The 20827-nt window shown below is 41.3% G+C and overlaps 1 protein-coding gene across 3 annotated transcripts in view; it reads left to right on the top strand.

The window, feature by feature from the left end:
• KHDRBS2 (KH RNA binding domain containing, signal transduction associated 2) overlaps positions 1-20827 on the top strand; it is a 736982-nt gene that overhangs the window by 238114 nt on the left and 478041 nt on the right. For all 3 annotated transcript variants that reach the window (XM_090034488.1, XM_090034497.1, XM_090034495.1), the window contains exon 3: positions 13206-13322. In XM_090034488.1, coding sequence (XP_089890614.1) covers positions 13206-13322 — 117 coding nt within the window. The remainder of the gene's footprint in view (positions 1-13205; positions 13323-20827) is intronic.

The following is a 20827-nucleotide window of genomic DNA, read 5'->3' as shown; positions in this document are numbered from 1 at the left end:
CCCACAATAAAACCAGCAGCAAGGGGAAACAGTCTTTTAAAGATGAAGCGTGAGTGCAGATTACCTCACTACACTCTTATCCAAACACCCTATGGACCAAAGCCACAATGGGACCAAAATGCAACAGCAGTATATATATAGTTTTGTGTTTTGCCTTTCAGGCCTTGATCTCATCAGATATTAGGCAACGGTAATATTAGTTCAAGATCCTCAAAACCTACTTACGAAAATTTAGTTTTTGACGTTTGATATTAAAATCTGACATTAAAAAGCAGTTAAGGCCTCATGAAAAATGTTGAAAACTCCATTTTATTATGAGAAGCATTGAAAAAAGTTAAAGGAGCTAATGAGATCTGAAAAAGCACCTTTGTATATGCCTTCAGTAATTAAGAACTGAGGGAAATACTATAGAAAATTAATTTATATGTAAAAATTCATAAAATGTTATTTTTTTCCTTAATTTTCCTAAACTGATGTAATTTCTTTAGAGCTACAGTGTATGTTTTCATGTGTCAATCAAATTAAAATAATATTTGTTTTGATTATGAGCACATCATGAATAATACAATTAATATTTGTACAGTGCTTTGAACGTGCAAGTGCTGCACATAAGTGCTGCAGTAAGTATAATGATTAATAATGAAATGCAAAAATCCAGTATACCATAATGCAGTATTTAATTAAATTAACATATATTATTGCTCAATACAGTGATTTCTACAGAATTAGTTGCTGTCTACATGGTTATCTAAGATAAACCTAGTTCATCAGATTAGCATGCTAGAGCATCTCTTCACTGATTGAACTAGAATTATGCTTACTTACACCTGGGTTGACTGTGATCTAGTACTGTCATACAGATGTGAAAGAGGTAATAGAGACTAACAGTTTATCATTCTTGAAATCAAATAATTTGAAAATTGTTTATGACATAATATACAAGTATAGAACCTTCTTAAATAGCGTTTGGAATAAGATAGACAAAATGATCTTAAACAGTGTAAGCCACTGTAAGATTTTAGGTTGTTCCAAAGAAAATCACTACTAAAACACTCACAAAATATTAAATACATGGCTTGAAGAGATGGCAGAACAACTGGCCAGGAGGACTGTGATTAAAAGATGTTAGTTAATCTTTTCTTGATTCAAGTTAAAATAGTCCCACTCAGGTTGTGTGTTTTATCTTTAAACTTAAGGAACTTTAAGAATACCAAACCAACTTTCATGCAGTTTAAGTATATTTCACCGAGTGCATCTACACAAGATGCTACTAAGCAGTCATTACTGTGCATTTATTTAATGCTTGCTAATACAAGTACTAAATAAATGTGAAGTAACCAGAGTTACTTTTAGGTGACACTACTGCACAGTAGCTTAATAATACCGTGCAGTAGGGTATTAGCACTGTCTGTGCTGTGACAAAATACTGCACAGTATTTTTCTGCTACCACACAGTCAGTATCTGGTGTGAATGTGCCCACTGGGTATGTCTACACATGCATTTATGCTGGCTTAAATTTACTGTGAAGTAAATTATTGTCCAGTAAACAGAAATAGGCTGGCGTTTACAAGTGCAGGCATCAAAGTGCATTGACACTGTATGTGGACTGATTTGGGATTAAAGTTAGTCCCAAATCAGTCCCCACAGTGTTATGGACAGTAATTAGTTGGGCATAAATTTGATACCTGCATGGTGCAGGTATCAAATTTACACTCAAGTCAGTGTAAGTCACCGTTTTTACTCCGCCTTATGGGCACTCATAGATGTGTAGACAGGTGCCCATAGATGCTACTGTTTAAATGTGCACCTGTACTGTGCAGTAATTTAGGTTACAGCACAGTAAATGCAAATGTGTAGACATACCCACTGAGTCTTTAAAAAGTCCACGATAACAAAAATACTTTAATCATTTTAAATTTCCTAATAATGAACATAGTTCTGTCCTAGAATGCTTAGACTTATTCAAACTGCAGCACTTCAAGATTCATCTACCTCCTCCAATATGAAGCCACACAAGATTAATTCAATTAAGATCACATGCTGGGGATTTTTTTTTTTTTAGTTTTCATAAATGTAATAAAGGGACTCTGCCCAAGTAATAACGTTAATGATGATAAAATTATATTGGGAAAGGGGCCAAGTTTAGAAATTTTCATCCACAAAAGTTGCTGCAAGTCAAAACTAGGATTACAATAGGGAACTTTTAGATATAGCTGGTATTTTCATGCATATGCAAAATAATGGCTAAGGAACTCCTTGCCTCTCGGCCCTCATATAATAGGACCAGCCACAATTACAGTCTCTGTACTTTATTTAAAATCAAGGAACAACTGACTAACATCCCTAGGACATTGTCAAAATGGTAGTATTTGATACCTAAGGCCACATCCAGGCAAGCATAGCTATGTGTATATGGCGCTATAGACACATCTGCGGCACCACACACTGCACATTCAGGAATTCCCCAGGCTGCTACCATGCAGCACAGGGGTTGGAGTTTTGACCCCAGGAGATCCAGAGGTCAAAAAATCTGTGTGGAAAAAAAGTAGTCTGGCACATGTGGCAGCAGCATACACTGCCCCTAACCAGAACCTGGCCTGCTGGAGCCATGCTCTGGCTGCAAGCCAGGCTCCCAGCTACAGGAGCTCCCTGGCCAACTGGCAGCTCCCCAAGGCCCCCAGGATCCCAGGTAAGGCACTTGGGGCCCCAACTGGAGTAACTTGCCACATGCCAGAAGACACCTGGCAAAGGAGTTCACTGAGGACAACAAATGTCCATGCTCGTATGGACACAACCTTAATGGGTAACAGTAAAATAGAGATTTTTTTTATGCTCCCAAATTTCTGCACTAGCTAGCTGAATTAGCTGGCCACGAATTCAAGAAACAAAAGCCATTGCGTAAGGAGGGGTTATGGCATGATCATATATGGGGGCTGGACTCAATGATTTCCTAAGGTTCCTTCCAGCCCTAATGCCTATGTAATGCCAGTGAAATCACTGAAATAGAGCTTCATCAGAGTCACATGGAAGCATTACAGGAGAAAATAAATGAACATTTTCTATCCAAGAAGCCTATCTCTGCATCTCAACAAAAACAGGCGTTATAACTTTTGAACAGCAAGTATATAAAATTTGATTCTGTTGTACTTATCCTGAATTTTACCCTATTGATTTTAAGGGAAGTATTCACAGTATGATTATTTATATAAATAAGTGTCCAGAACATTCATGCCTATCACCTCAAAAACGCAGAATTGTAGTTGCATACACAGCAGGGTGGTTGAAATGAGATGTGTGTTAACTGTAAATAAAATAAAGATCCAAAACTTTAACTGAGTTCTTGGCTTATTTCACCTCAGAATTAGAAACAGAATCACGCAAAGAATAAATGCGTTGGTTCCTGACTGATTAGGAGATTATAAAAAATCCTAATATTAAAACTTGTGTTAGAGGAGGAGCTACTAGAATGTTCCTCGGGAAAGCCTTCCTTAAATTCACCTAAATACATATACATCGGAGACCAAACAATTTTTTTTTTTTGCCCAGAAAATTTATTTTACTGCTAAGACTCATTTAAATTCTTTTATTTACATGTCATAACTTGTTACTAAATGCTGACAGAAAATTACTTAAATGAAACAGAGGGAATATTTTGTTATATCCATATGGACCTAGATTCTTGAAAATGTTTCTCTAGAGCCACTGACCATCTGTTTCCTGGACTTATGCCAAAATGTATTTTTACTGTAGATTTAGGTGCTTGAACTAAGCTAGTAAATACCTAGACAAATATTACACCATCCTCTTCAAGCACCCTGTAAATGTGTGCTCTTAAGTATTTTTCAAGATAAAAAATGTATAATAAAAATGTTTATATCTTAAGTAAATCTTTCAGAGACACAGTAGCTGTAACGGTTCTTGCTTTTGTTGCTTAGACCTAATTTATCCCTGAAGTACTTCTGTTGCCTTAATGGGATTGTAGCAAAGATGAATTTGGTCCTTTGTCTTCAAATAACTTCTCTTTGGAATATTTGTATTCTAGTTGGAATCTTCCCCCCACCCCCTTTTCCACCACCTAAAACCAGGTCAAAGTATAAATGAAGATAGCTCAATGTAGAGTTGCTCAGTCAGAAAAAGCAACTTTCTTCTTAGGATATGGAACTTTTGTAAAGTAGTCTCAAGAGTCTAAATGTCAATCTCTGTCAATATACAAGATCTCTAGAACATCCCTACAAAGATTCATTGTTTGCTTCCCCTTACCAATGTGTAAACATTCCCTTTGAAAACAGAATCCTATGAAGTTTAACTCTAAAATGGAGGGGGTCTCTTCTATGAATGCTTATTTATGATCTACTGATTGTAGAGATACTGGGCCACAAATGGCTATGCTCTGTTGAGGGAAGAACAGCATGTGATTTAATAGGCTTGCTAATACTCTCCTTTATGTAAGCAGGAATCCTGAAATCCCATCAACAGGTTATATGTCCATAAATTACCTCTTATCTTTAAATGATTTTTAAAGCAGGGAGAGCACAGCGGTCATTTCTGTACGTCCCAGATCTGACTGGGTCTCTACTCAGAAGGGATTTCCTCACTGGGGGATATTGTTTAAATGACTTACCCATTTCCTTATCACAGGGCTGCATTTAAAATGGTGCAGGTGATTTGGGGGGGGACGGGGAGGGTATTAGTTGTAGCTATGTTAGTCCAAGGACATGGGCAGAAAAGGTTCTTTGGGTAAATGTGATATCTTTCATTAGACTAACTAAAAAGTTGCAAAAATTGCTCTTTGCAAGCTTTCAGGCACAAACATCCTTCTTCAAGCATACAGTGTGAAGAAGGGGGTTTCTGCTGTTGTTTGTGTGCTCTCCTGGGTGGAATTAGAAGCCAATATGCAAAACGCGGGTCTGTGAAAATGCAAATGAATGGTAGTGAAGATCAGAGGGGATGTGAGACAATAGTTGTGAGACAGGTAGGTTGGTGGAGAGGAAAGGGGAATGTTGACCTGGTGATAGGATGTACCATGTAAAATGTAGAGAGGTTATCAGATGGTAGGCAGGTAGGTTATAATGTGCCATAAATCCAATGTCTATATTCAGTCCATGATTTTTTCTATCTAGTAGATTTATGAAATGAAGTTTGGAGGCTTGTCTTTGAAAGGTGTTTTATAAATTCCCTTTGAGAATTAGAACTGAGAGACTGGAGGGAGTGGTTGTGTTATGAGAAGTGTGCACTCACAGGTAATTGGGTATTTTTTTCTTTCACAGATTTTCAGTGTGCTTTCATTCTGGTATACAGTTCCTGCTTGGTTTCTCCTATATATTTTCCATCAGGGCATTCAGTGTACTGGATAAGATATATTACATTTCTGGAAGTGCAGGTGTAAGATCCAGTTATGGTGCTGATTCTATAGGCGATTTTGGAGCTTTTTAACTGAAGGGGAGTGTTTTGCTATGATTAGTTGTCCTGGATTGAGAAGGGGGCTTATTTGCAAAGAAGATAGTGAAGCGTGTTGTCATAAATCTTGCTCTCAGGCAGACCCTTGTTCCACGCTTTTCTCAAGGAATAGATTAAAGTTTTCCCCTGGACAATTCCCTGTCCACTCAAGCCTTAGTTCCACCTTCCCTCCCACCAAACTTCACAGCTGCAATAGGGGATCCAACTTTGCCAGTTCTAGGGACCACAACTTTGGTTTGTAAAATATCTTAGAGCCCCTGCTACCCATATATAATATTATATATTATTTACATATACTCATGTATAATAAATATATTTTATATATTATTACATATAATAATAAAGTATTATTTGCTTGGAAATCACATTTTAGCACAGGAAAGCTGTAAGGCAATAAAATAGCAAAAGGAGGTATTATATTTGTAACCCTTCTGCCAGGCATCAGTTGGCAACACCAAGGGCTGGGTTCAATTTTGGGATGCTAAAGATATTTTACCTTGGCTCAAGCCCCCACTCAGACCACTAGCTGTTCATTAGAGTAAAGGTGTTCCCCTGCAGCCAATCAGGGGAACTCTGCTTAGGGTCAGTTGTCTGCAAGGGAATAGGCAGCTAGGACAAAAAGCTATGACTGTCTATGGCAGAGCTAGCTGCTAGGCAGTGGGACATCAGGGTTAGAGCTAAAGCAGTGGTCATAAGCTGCCAGGGTAACCAGCCATCAGGCTCTGAGGAGAAACCCCTGTAGGTGACTAGGGCATCACCTGTCCAGAAAAGGCAAGACTTAGGCAATCTGTAAGCCCAGAATCTGAGCCAGAGGGGCTGTCTGGCCCCGCAAGTCTCAGAGAGAAGTACCCCTTGTAGGAAGACTGCAGGAGGATGCCTAGCTGACCTCTGAGCTTCCCTGGGGCCTGCCAGTAAGATGCTGAAGGCTTAGAAAGGGATAATGATAGGTTACCCAGGGTAAAGGGAAGCTTTGCTACAAATAGGCAGTAAGCTACTATTAATGTTTGTACCAACATGGGTTTAGTTTGTGTTACAGCCAGTGGGTTCATTCCTCTGCTGCAGTTTATTCCAGCAGTTTGGGTTAGGAATATTAGGAATGAATGGAGGTCCCAATAGTGCCTAAGGGCACACAGGTGTTTTAAGCCCTGCCAAAGGCTGGGGGCCTTAGAACACGGAGTAGGCTTGAGCCCAAAAGCAGGAGCAAGCCTAGAGAGGGATTGCAACCCAGCTTGGGCAGAAGCCAAATAGAGTAAGGGGGCCCAGATGGAGCCAAAGTAGGCTCAGTGCCCAGATCTGGGTAGAGTCAGGGCCAGGACGCCCAGCACCAAAGTAATCAAGGCAGAAGCTGGAGCCCTGAAGCCAGGTCCAGCATAATTGGCCCAGTCTAGAAAGCACCTTAAGACTACAGATGCCCTAGGGTGCAGGCAGGCCAAGAGGGCTCACACAGGTGGTGGCAGGACCAAGACCACTGGGGTCCAGAAGCAACCTGCTGGTGGTCAGAAGAATTGGGGCTCACTCCACAACCCTTAGGCAGCCTCCCTTTCAATTAAACAAATACATCAAGTGTGGCAGATAAGTGAGAAGGGGAGAGCATCCTAGAGTTGAAGCAAGGCAAATGTTGTGTGGTCACCAGGGGATGTCATGGTCACCACTAGAGCAGGGGTGGGCAATTATTTCAGGTAGAGGGCTACTGACTGAGTTTTTGGTAAGCTGTCAAGGGCCACATGGTGCCTCAACCCCTGGTCATCATCTTGTGACCAGAAGTCCTGCCTCCTACCCCCAGACCTTTGCCACCAGAAGTCCCTCCCGTTGCCCCCAGAAATACCCCTTTCAGCAAGGGGGTTTGCTATCTCGGAGCATTAAAATACCAAATTATATTCTAAAAAGGAAACATCTACAACATTCATTAATTTGATTTCAAAAAATATTTTTTGTCCTGATTTATATGTGTTTGTGCAGTACACATAGAAGTGATTACACAATAGCTTAAAATGAATTTTTTCTCTTGTATATTGTGAGGGGCTGGGAATATGTTTGTGGGGGTCTGTGGGTATCTAGGTATATGGGGTGAGGGAGCATGTGTGTGTGTGGATATGTGGGATGTGAGTGGGTATGGGGTTTGCAGGGGAAGGGTGGCTGGGGTGTGTGAGGAGGTATGGGTATGGGGGTCTGTGTATATGGCAATGCAAAGGGGGGTGCATGTGTATGGTGGGGTGTGCATGTGGGACTTGCCCTATGAACACACTTGCTCTGCCCCTGCCTGTACACACACACACACACACACACTGCCCTTGCCTGCATACATGCACACTGTGCCCCCACCTACACATGCACACACACATTCTCTGCCCCTGCCTGCAGACAAACACATACTGCCTTTGCCTGTGCATACACACACACACTCTGAGCCTGTCTGAGTATGCACACACACACTCATACCACAGGGCAGGGGGAGGAAGTATGCAAATAGATGGGGGGTGGAATGGGCTCCTGCCTCCTGCTGCCAACTCCCTCTGGGTCCTACTGCCCCTGTGTCCTGTCATCTTTGACAGGCAGCCAGGAACAAATAACTATTAATTTACTACATTTTTTAGGGGTCCTGCTGGCCAGATAGAATGGCCTGGGGGGCTGGAACTGGCCCACAGGCCATATTTTGCCTACTCTGATCTAGTATGTAAAACACTCTATTATGTAAGATAGTTGAGCCCAAACCCTAGAGCCCATCTAGTATGTAAGACACTCTTTTAGGTTGCAGGAGAATGGGATTTGAATTCCATTAGGTTCAGAATCCTGTAAGGTCTTCTGCAAAAGTTGTGTGGTTCTAACACCAGCAAAATCAACTGCTCAGAAATAAAAGTTGCCATTTTTGTTGCAATTTGCATGGAACTAAATGTTTTTTTTGGTGTGAGTTAGACACATCACAGCTAGGCACTGGATGCTGACACGCTTAATAGACAGCTTTGAGTCAGGCATCTAACCTTCAAGGAGTGGGACTACAGATACATATTTTGGTATAGCATTTCTGGTTAGCTTACCATAGCTGGCTTCTGGGAGGAAGCTAATTCTCTCCACTGATTGTACTTGGATATTGTACACTCATCTCTCTCCATTTTGGATCACTCCAAAATGATTTGGGTATCACAGTGCGTAGGTGTCAAAAAGCATGATTTTGATATTTTTGTACCAACATTATTTCATTTCAAAACTTTTGTTTTAATATGTTTAGATTTTAATGGTGGAGAACCATACATGATACATTTATTGGCACAGTTATGAAGCAGTGAAAATTGTCATTGCTCTCAAATGGAGCTCTTTATTTTATAGAGCTGTGAGATTAAGCCGTATGTTCCAACATGATGGTTCACGTAATGCTGGATGTGCTGGATCCATTTGCAAAATTTGTCCTGTAATATGCAATAGAAAAACAACAAATTGTGTTCTCATACTGTAGTGCAGTTTAGGCTACATACAGCTGTTTAATTCATGTACTAGTTTCTTTTATATCTTTCATTACAGATCTATAATGTCCTAATGTGATGCTAGGGTCTGATGAAGTGAACTATATTCGATTCTAATGTATTCTGTTCAGAAAAGTGTTCTGTGTTCCCATATGGGCTCCAAATGGAACTAATTTCCTGTTTTTTCATTAAAAGTATGTGGCTTTTTGGTGTGAAATTTCACATGATTAATTCTAACATTCCTTGAATTTCCTAAATATTATCTCTTTTGTCGCTGGTTCTGTGTTTTAAATACAAAGACACTGAATGTGTATTTAAACTAAATGTTGACCATCTCAAATACACTGTTGATAATATCTTGTACATGTGGTCTATCATCACAAAACTTGGCAGAGAGGTGGATACTTTAACCTTTTAGGGTAAAAGCAATATTTATTTATTAAATATTTATTAAATATTTACATTTTTTTTTTTAAGTTGCATTTGCGGCTGCGTGGGACTATTATCTACACTATCAGTGAAAAATGATTTGTGCACAAATAATTGGCAGAGACGGGCACACACTCACATTTGATATATGTGTACAAATGTGTGATCAATAGGACTGGATAAATATTAGCCCAATTCATGGAGTGGGAGAGGGGAAAAGGAACTGGGGACCCATGTGAAACTGATAGGTGAAGCCAGGCATACCCTGATTGGGGGTGAAGATTAGGGTGGCTGATTTACACAGCAGATGGGGTTGACATCATCCAAAGCCTAAAAATATCTACAGTTCAGTCCTTGCCATTCCTTCATCTTTTTGTCCTGGGTTTGTTGTATATGCATTTATTTGTTTGTGTCATTAAAAATCAGTGACACACAACAAAACATGGAACCCAAAGACTAACAGCTGTACAAAACTAGTAGTCTTCCTCTGCACAAGTAAGGCAACCTATAAAACTGAAAAGGTTTTAGCTAAAATCCTATGAGCCCTACATGCCTTACCCTCATCTGAGCCTCACACCTCACAAAATAACTTTCTAAATAGATGGGTTTTGTAGTATGTCCCTGAGGCCATCAAAAATTAGGATTATATCTGACCAAGAGAAATAGTGGATTTCAAAATCAAGGCCCTCTCAGTTAATACAGGATTCCATTCCATGGCAGTGCCAGTTTAACTACCTCTCGTCTGTGGAAGAAGATTTATGAGAAGAGAATCAGGCTTTCAAGTTGAAGTATTGTGGTTTGCTAGTGAAAGAGCTATACAATACCAAATACACAACCACTCTGTATTCACATCATGTACATAAAAAATGAGCAGCACCTAATGTGGAATACTTGGCATCAAATTTTCCACAGTGACTAATAATAGACAAAAAATCCAAATCCATCTTTTTAGTATAACAACAAATACACTAACAAATGAACAATAAACTACAAATGAAGATGTTATAAAGGAAAATGTTAAAAGTCAAAATATATGCATATATTCATTCTAAAGCTCTCTGGTAGTGAATAAGCTGCTAATCACCTTGACTGTCCAGTCACGTTACATTCAGAAGGCATACTCTGAGGACACCGGATAGTTGTTAAGTGAAGAGTGTGGTTTTCCTATAAGTTGGCCACGTCTACACAAGACGCTGACCACGCAGTAGCTCAATACTACTGAACAGCAGCATCATGTGGCAAAAACTGTGACATGATGCTACTGCACAGTAGTATTAGGCTACTGCACACTAGCATAAAAGACATTTGTCAGCGCTACTGCACAGCAACTTGGGTTACTGTGTAGTCATTTAGCACTTGTTTATACAAGTACTAAATGACTGCACAGTAACAACTGCGCAGTCAGCATCTCATGTAGAAGTGGCCATTATGTGGTAGTTCTCTGAGGGGAAATGCAATGTAAGTATGACTTCAGCAAGAGAACAAATTCTACTTCCACCTAAACCTGTGCAACCTGTCTGAATCATGTTTCTCTAGCTATAGAGGAGGCAAGAATATTTCCCTACCTCAGACATGTTTGTGATACTAAATATTACCAGTTACTCCGAACTCTTTAAAGTACAGGATATGATAAATTGTGTCCTATTAAGTCATTCAGTAGTCTTCTGAATTACAGCATAACTTGCATAATGTGTTTAGAAATCAGAAAATTGCATAACACAGGTTGTTAATACTTTGGGCCATCTCAGCTGCTGTCAGTGCTACACTGAAGCTGACATTGAATTTTCCTCAGTGAATAATAATAAACAGAAAAATCCAATATCCTGAAACTAACTAAGTCCAATTTAAGGTTGCCCATGGAGGTAAGGTACTCTGAGTAACAAAGTAAAGAGTTTCAAGGAGGTATGAACAGCTGAGAACAGGCCATTCATGCATGAATTAATCAGCATGTTTAGATTGGGTGGACTTCCTTTAAGAGATCAATAAGAAATGGCAAAGGACCGGTACAATTTTTACAACTTAAATGGCTGTTGACCTTACTCACGGATATCTTACGTAGCTTATTCTGTACCTTATCATATGCTTAGGGTGCAAACAGATGCCATTTTTTAAATGCTTCAAAAGCCCTTTAAATGTGTACATACCCTTTGCAGCACTCCAAAAGCAGCTGCATCTCTTAAAGATGGGGCCTGCAAAGCAGCACTGAGAATCTAATCAACTCTCCCTTTTCTGTGGGGAGAGAGGGGAAGGGGGGTGGAGCCTCAGGTTGCTGCAGCCCCCTGTTCAAACAGCAAATGTTGAGGAAATGATACTAATAGCCATGATGTATATAGTAGAAATGTTGTGTATAGTTATTTCTTTCTGCATGTAGTTTTAGTCTTTATTGAAACACAGGTTACATCTCCTTTGCAGGACATTTCAGAAGGAATACATGAATATAAGGGTCATGGCTATTTTATGTTAGTACCTTATACATGTTAATGGTACTAAGCTGGCTTTCAATGGGAGCACCATAAAGCCTCTTAATAAAATAATAATTGAATGCTCTCAGAAAACAATATGGGAAATAACAAAACATAGTAGTACTATATTTACACACATACTACATACTACAAAAATATAGCCTTCCAAAATTGAGGTTCATGTCTTAAGCACAGCTGATTTTTATGTCCAGAATAGAAGCATGGAGATGTTGGAAGATAGCCACTGCTGCTTTTCTTTCTCTTCTTTGCAGCATGTGCATGGAGGGAGGGACAGAACTGAGGAGCACCAGTTCTGACATGGAGGATGCAATGATGCAGTTGCACCCACCTTATTTCATGCCCCACCCAAAGTTTAAAACCCTCCTGGCCATTGTCACATTTGTGTTCAAGCACTGCTGAGGGAGCCAACTGATTTATGCCCCAGCTTTGCAGCTTAGCTTGTTTGAAAATTCTAAATTTGCCCATGGAGTCTAGTAGCAAAAGCTATGGTTTCAGCTTTTTGGCTAAGCAGTCAAGAACTACTGTTAAGTCAGCTGTGAAGGGGTTAAAACTAATAGCTTCTGCCTGAGCAGGAAATGAAGGATGAGTGATTTGAAAATTAGGCTGCTCTATGCAGCCATAAATCTGGAGAAAAAAATGTTTTCTTCTTTCTGTCTTCACGGAAACAATGTGTATGTCTTATTTGGGAGTATGTGATATCCAAGAAAATATGGTATAAATTCCAAAATGACAGCATAACATTTGCACATCTCTACTTTTCCACACATAAAAACAAGTGTCCCTCTTTCATTTAGAGATGGTGCATCAGTCTTTATTAAAAAAAAGTCAAAGTCCTCTCATATCTAGAACATTGCTACTCCTTATTGCATAGTGGAATGATATGACTTGCATCATGGTCGAGTGCATTTGACCTTGCTGCCTGCGTTCAGCAGTCCAGATTGAGTCCAATTCTATTTTTTCAAAGGATAAGGTCTACTCTGCCAGTTTGTAAAAGATCCATGCAGTGCTGTCTGGGAGATAGGGAAAAAGAAAAATGAAAATCAGTTCACCTTATCCATAATTACAGAGGCCCAGCCTTTTTCTGCCTACTAACTAACACTGGAGGAAAAAAGGAATCATGAATGTTTCTTCACCTTTGCTCCTATAACAGAGGTGACCTAAACCCTGCAACAGATATATATGGATCCCTGTGCACAGCCTGTTTACTAATCAGTAGATAGTGGTCAGAACGAAAACGTAAAATAACGTAGAAATGTGTATTGGCTAAAGTCTAATCTTTTTTCCTCTCATTTGCTATTAACAAACTTAAGAGTTGTTTTACTTCCAGAAAAAAATATCATTTTTTTGTTTAAAACAAATGCTTTATTCACTTTCCAGTTCAATTTTGTTGGGAAATTGCTTGGACCACGAGGAAACTCCTTGAAGAGGTTGCAAGAAGAGACAGGTGCAAAAATGTCTATCCTGGGCAAAGGCTCTATGAGGGACAAAGCTAAGGTATTGTATTCTCAATTCTGACCTTAAGTAGTGTTTAATGTAGACACAGTGTCTAGCTTGAGTCCTAATTGGTAATTTTATGTTCAAAAAGCACTCATTAAATTTTACAAGAAAACTGTTCTTATTTTCTACAAGCAAGATTTTGTTGACACAGACATATATAAATACATGTGGTAAATTTTATTTTTGACCCTTGTGCTATGTAACATTTCCTTGGGAATGTTGTATTTCAATATTTACTAATGAGACTGATTCAAGACAAAGAGTTTCAATATCGTAGAATAAATATTTTAAATAGTACTACAAAGGATGTTTTATGGATATGAATATCCATACCAATGATGTGGTAGATGTTCTATCCTTGATATTTAGAATTTCTACTTGGTCATACCAATACTTCTTAAGGGCCATATTTATAAAAATAAGGCAATTTGTACTTAAATTTGAATGAAAGAATGTCTTTTTACCTTGTCTTTTTACCTCACTGCAAGTTATGATCTAACCTTGACATGTAATAATAACTATTAATTTTACTGATCTATATTTTACATTATTTCATTAACGACTTGCATGATTCAGTGGCTTTCTTTGTCAGCACTTCCATTTGTCTCAGCAGTTAAAACAGAAGAAAAATATAGCTGAGGACCAGAATGAAATGAACTTATCAGCATTTTGCCATTTTTATGAGTAACATTACTTGGTTTGGGTGATATGCTCTCTTCATATTGCCAATCACATTTGCACTAAGAGACCTCCATTTACAGAATTAAATAAATGAACAAACATCACAGCCAAGATGTTGCTACTTATGTGAACAATATTATTTGTTTACAATTTAAAATCTTCCTGTTCATTGTGTCTCCAATCCAATCTTTCTATATGGTCTGTTCCCAGTAATCTGCACACCCCACTGCTTCTGGTGCTGATGTTGCCAGATCTTGTGGGGTGCATTGTGGTGCAATTTAAAATAAATTTCCCATATAGACTGTTTTCATATTTTGCACAGACTTTTGTAAAGCATTGATCAGAGAAACAATTTAATAATCTATGTAGCAACCTTGATTTTTATGACATTGAAAGTTGATTACATCAAATATTTATGACCGTTGACACTTTTGGAACTATATAAATAACTCCCCATAGCAGTGAATGTATATGCTGCCACATAGCACTAACATGCATCTCAGTTGAATCTACCAGCTCTCTTCCCAACCACCACACAAACTGTAAAAGAATTGTATGGAGAGGTCATACAAAAAACTAGAACTCTTGGTTCCAAAATGATACCTTTTACTAGACCAACTGGGAAATTGCAAGAAAATTGTCCTTTTCTGCAAGCTTTCGGGAATCAAAGTCCCTTTGTTAGGCTCTGAGAAAAGTATAGATGGTACAAGATAGTAAAAAGTCCCCATAGGTAGGAAATAAATATCATTTTTGCACTGAGGGTACTGAAGATGGAAGGCTGTTCCTCTGGGTCCATGCAAGTGCCTTTGTGAACTGTGCTGAGTATCTCTTCGATGTGTAGATCAGGTAGAATTCCTTCCCTGGAGGTGTCAATGGCAGGCAGGGAAGTAAAAAATCTTTCTTGTTCTGCAATGAAGTTCAAAATCCAAAACTGGCTAGCATTCAGCATCTTCCATGTGTCAGGGGTGTACTTGGTAGCTGTGGTGGTCTGAGACAAAAAGACATACAAAAAGCTAGAGCTCTTAGTTCCAAAATGATATTTTTTATTAGATCAACTGGGAAATGACAAGACAACTGTCCTTTTCTGCAAGCTTTTGGGATAGTTTCATAGTAGGTACAGTTGGAAGAGAACTGAGCAGATCATCAAGTCCGACCCCCTGCCATGGGCAGGAAAGGAAGCTGGGGTCAAATGACCCCAGCTAGGTGGCTGTCTAGCCTCCTTTTGAAGTCCCCCAGGGTAGGGACAAGCACCACTTCCCTTGGAAGTTGGTTCCAGATCCTAGCCACCCTGACTGTGAAGTAGTGCCTCCTGTTATCTAGCCTGAATCTACTCTCAGTCAACTTATGGCCGTTATTGCTTATTACTCCTGGTAGTGCTAGGGGGAACAGGGACTCTCCCATAGCCTGCTGGCTGGTCCTCCTTGGCCAGTTTGTAGACAGCCACCAAATCCCCTCTCAGCCTTCTCTTGTGGAGGCTGAACAGGTTCAGGTCCCATAGCCTCTGCTCATAGGGCCTGCCTTGCTGCCACCTGATCATACAACTGGCCCTCCTCTGGACCCTCTCGATGCTGTCCACATCCCTCCTGAAGTGCAGCACCCAGAACTGGGCACAGTACTCCAACTGTGGCCTGACCAGTGTCAGCTAGAGGAGGATCACCTCCCTGGACCTGCTCATGATGCATCTGTGGATGCATGACAAGGTGCGGTTAGCCTTCCTGACTATGTCCCCACATTGGTGGCCCATGTTCATTTTGGAATCAGTAATGACACCAAGATCCTTTCAGCCTCTGTGCTGACTAGAAGGGAGTTCCTCACCTGTAAGTATGGTGCTGGTTCTTCCTCCCGAGGTGCAGTACCTTGCACTTGTCAGTATTGAATCCCATCTGTTCTCATCTGCATACCCCTGTAACCTGTCTAGATCTAGCTGTAGTCTGTCCCTATCCTCCAGTGTGCCCACTTCTCCCCACATTTTAGTGTCATCCACGAATCTGAACAAGGTGTTTTTCACCCCCTTGTCCAAGTCACTGATGAAGATGTTGAACAGTGCAGGCCCGAGCCCTGGGGGACCCCACTGCCCACATCCCTCCTGGTCGAAAAAGACCCATCTACCACCACTCTCTGGGTGTGGCCCTCCAGCCAATTTGTGACCCATCTGACTGTGTAGGCATAGATACCACAGTCGCCTAATTTCTGAATGAGAATGGAGTGAGAGACAGTATCAAAGACCTTCCTAAAGTCCAGAAAGGCTACGTCCATGGCAACACCTGTGTCCAAGGATTTTGTGACCTGGTCATAGAAGGCCACCACGTTGGTCTGACAGGACCTGCCTTGAATGAACCCATGTTAGTTGCCCTTAAGCACGATCTCCCTTGCTAGTCCCTCACGGATGTGCTCCTGGATAATTTTCTCAAAGAGCTTCCCCAGGATTGAGGTAAAACTAACAGGCCTATAGTTTCCTGGGTCCTCCTTCCTCCCTTTTTTGTAAATGGGGATCACATTGGCCATTTTCCAGGCCTCCAGCACCTCACCAGACCATCATGAGTAAAGAAGCTGTGCCAGGGGTCCCACAATGACCTCTGCTAATTCCCTCAGCACTCTGGGGTGGAGATCATCAGGAAGTGCTGACTTGAACACATCTAGACCCACCAGAAGTTCCCTTACTAGGTCCTCACAGACCCTGGGCCTGGCAGCACCTCCCCTGGGTCTGTTTGAGATCCCAGTGGGAGGGGAGATCACAGTGGGGGGGGATGTCCCAGTCCCTGATCAAAAAGATGGAGGCAAAGAAATTGTTAAAGAGGTTAGCTTTGTCATCTGGTGTGACCACCAGATTTCCTAGCATATGCTGCAGAGGCCCTACATTGCCTGGTACCTTCTTTTTACCCCCTATGTATTTAAAAAAGGACTTCTTGTTATCCTTAATCTGGGTTGCTAGTCCCAGTTCCATCTCCACCTTAGCTTTCCTAATAGCCCCCCTACAATCTTGGGCAATGGAGGTGTAATCCTCCTTGGTGATGTCCCCTCCCTTCCATTGGGTGTACACTTCCTTTTTAGCTTTGAGATGTTCATGGATGCTTTTGGTGAGCCATGGAGGCTTTTGAGCACTCTTGCCCCCTTTGATCCACATGGAGATTGTTACCCTTTGGGCTTGGAGGATCATCTCCTTATGGAATGACCACTCTTCCTGGACTCCCAACTCCCCTCCCCTCCGGAACCTCAGTACCTCCCCAACTAGTCTCTTTACCTCATTGAAATCTGCCTTCCTGAAGTCTAGGGCTGTTGCCTTGCTGCAGGCCTTTGACACACTGCACTGGATGGTGAATTCCATTAGGCAATGATTACTATCGCCCAGGTGGTCAAAAACCCACAGTCTACTCACCAGGTCATTGCCCATGGCCAGGACCAGGTCCAACAAGACATTTCCTGTGGTGGGACTGTGCACCTCCTGGGTTAAATGGAGGTCCTATAACTCGGCTAGGAACCTACGTGAATGGTCAGACCTGGCTTGGGATAAAAGTCCCGAAAACTTGCATGGAGTGGGGCATGTTAGGGGCCTGCATTAACATAAGGGGGAATATTTACAACAGAGAGACAAAGTCCTCTCATCTTTAGATCAGTTTCCCCACCTATTATAACTCTTCAGTGGGTGAGTTTACACAAGAAAACTAACTGCACAGCTGCATGCTGGGAAGAAACCATGCTAATACACTGCTGAGCAGTAGTATTAGGCTACTGTGCAGTAACTGTCACTAAAAACCTGTGCACTGGCATTACCATGCAGTAGCACAAGTTACTGTGGGAGGCACAACTTGCCACCCCCATGGTTGCTGGACAGGCAGGAAATTGTGGCCACTGCAGGGCCCCTGGGGCAAAGGCAGAGCAGAGAGCCCTGAGCATACAGCAAGCAGCCTGCATCCACCCTCTGCACAAATATAGGGGGACACATGGCCCCCCATGCCACCCTTGGAGGTGCACACAGTGACAGGGAGCCACCCCTTCCTCCCCACCCCCTGGATGAGCTGCCCACGGCTCTGTCCTACTCCCTGCCCTGGCCCTGGGTCCCATGCACTGCGCTCACTAGGTAGCCCCAGCCAAATCCCCTGCTCCACTCCCTCCCTCACCATGGTGGTCTTGATCTGCCCCCCCCCACACCCCTTCTCCTCCATACACTTACCTGCAGAGAACTTCTCCCCATGCTGCCCAGCTGTGTTCCAAGTCATGTGCATAGGTTACGCTGCACACAGGCACACAGAACCCCTTGCATCTTGCTCCCGGCAGCCCCTTGCAGGCTACAACACTGCCCACCCGCAAGGGGAAAACTGCTGTTTCCCATGGGAACTCAGGCATCTGGGGGCCCCTGAATGGCAAGGGCCCCGGCCCTGCCAGTCCATGCATTAGTCTTAAGATCAGCAACCATCAGTATACCGCCATCATTAGCAGGGATCCTAGATTTCTGTTAACTGCAGAAAAGCCTGGACTTCATGATTATCAGTGATCTACACATCCCACAGCAAGCAGCACCATTTCTGCTCTCTGTTTTGGCTGAGAGGCAAAAACCATGGCAAAAATAAGAGAATCAGCTATGAGATAAAAGCCCCCCGTGAAATGTATGAGCTATACAGAAGCTAGGGAAGCCGAGCCAAACTGACATGATTCCACTTTTGATAAAGCATTGTTTTTTGTTTCTTTTGGGGTTGTTGTTTTCTTGTTTTTTTTTGGGGGGGGGGGAGGGTTCCCATGTTTGTCAGCTTCCATAGTGATCACTGTGAATAGTGCCCATAAGAGAACAGCTGGTTTCAAATGAGATTTATGACAGGTTAAAATAACGAGCTTTCCATCTTGAGAGTCTCATTATCATTCTGACTTATATGATGCCATTAAAGCTTGTCACTTCTGTAGTGCTACAGTATTATAAACATGCTAAACCATTCATCAGAAGAGATAGTGATGAGATTTAGCCTAGTCATTTTAAATTGCTCAACTTCCAATACTTTCTTACCCACCCCCACTTCTTCATCCAAAGTGCATGGAAGACAGTTGTGAAAGTAAAGAATTAAAATCAGTAAACAAAAAACCTTAATTATAAGCAGAATCAGTTGCTGGAAATTGCATAAAATGTGACTTAAATTAGACCCCTTCCTTCCATGTATTGCATCTCCCTCTGTTGAGTAGTTATGTACCCCATAGGGCTAGGTTATCTATTTTATGTGGCCAGGAGTTTTCTTCAAGTCAGACAAACTGCCAAATGGTTTATGTTTGGAGTGGTTATAATGGGGGAGCCTTCTTTTGCCACCACATTCTGTAGAAGGCAAAAGATGAAAATGCAATCTTCGGATGACCTCTCCATATCCCTGTTATCTGTTGTTTCTTTATAAGAATTATGCCCTCTAATAATGATCTTAATGTAAATTTTAAATATTTTTATTGTTTAACTAATTCAGAATATGTCTTAAGAATACAGATTGGGGCTTCAAGCCAGCTGTGAATTAATCTTCTCAGGGAAATAAAGCACATGTCATATGCTACTACATTCATGTCTAGCATATCATGGATGCCTGCAACATGCCCTCTGTTTCACTGGCATACATGCTGCTTTCATTGAAGGTTGTATGTTGGTAGGGTAATTCTGACCCTTGTAACTGTGCAGTATTAGGGCCCTAGAATTTTGCCCATTTCCTCCACCATGTTGAGCTTTGGCATCATCACACTTCTACACCAAATAAAGAGCTGAATCCAAATGCTAAAGCACTGTGACAGAAGGTCCACTTTGAGTCCCTGAGATTTTAACATAAGTTAATGTATTTCATGCCAAAACTGAAAAGGAAGAGAAATACTTTTTATCCCATCCTTCTATCATAAGGACTCCAGTTTAGGAGCCATTTTACCAATCTGGACTGTCATCTTTAGCCATGGACTGGCATTAGATTTGTGTTGGAGAACAAAACCTTTCTCCCAGCACAAAAAGAGAGCATCAAGACATTCAACAGGTTTCTTGTGGAAGAGAACTGAGTCTTCCATAAGAAAGTTCTCCCTCTTCTGACCAGGAAGATCTTTCCCCTTTCCCAGACTAACTTAAGTGACCATATACTTCTCTTGGGTATTGAGAACACTCAGTATCCCACAGTTCTCTGCTTCCACTCCCTCCTTCCAAGGGAAAAGGCAAGAGGGAGGGAGAGCACTGGCTCCTTGATAGCCCAGCCAGGGGCAAGCTGTCAGGGTGCCCTGTGAGGAACCAGTTGTGGATACCAGTGTCCCCACAGACACTAAACGGAGCCTGAATTTAATTCTGTGAAATTCTTAGTGCTATAAATGAGGCCTATGACCTCTATTTTAAACTCATGCACTTTCTGCAGGTTCTGTTTTAGATAGCTGCACTTTTTCAGAAATGAAAGAATGAATTCAAGTAACTTGCTAAGATAGAGCAACTGTACAGCAAGGAATGCACTAAGGGAAGCCAGAGATATGGCATTTTACATTGTGTACAGCATGGTTAGTAGAATGCATTGGGGTCTTGCTTGGTGCAATACTGACCAAAGTTGTTTAAGTTATTTACACTACTTGGGGTGGGGGGAGTGGGAGGGGAGAGTCAGTAACTAAGCATAAATGTGATAGTTCAGAATACAGGAAGCTATCATTTAATACTTTTGTAATTCCATGTTCTATGTTCACCTTCTTTGTCAAGGGTAATTAAAAAGGGGTTTATGAGCCAAACCTTACTTGTTAGGCTTTATCTTGATAGAAAGGGACAACTGGACAGTCACCAGAACCAGGGGGGGGAAATATCCCTCATGATATCTATTATTTTTGTTATTAACGAGAATGTG

This window comes from Crocodylus siamensis, chromosome 1 (genome assembly GCF_052110815.1).
Source record: "Crocodylus siamensis isolate JL-2025a chromosome 1, ASM5211081v1, whole genome shotgun sequence".
NCBI lineage: Eukaryota > Metazoa > Chordata > Crocodylia > Crocodylidae > Crocodylus > Crocodylus siamensis.
This window is presented reverse-complemented; position numbering and strand designations above follow the sequence as displayed.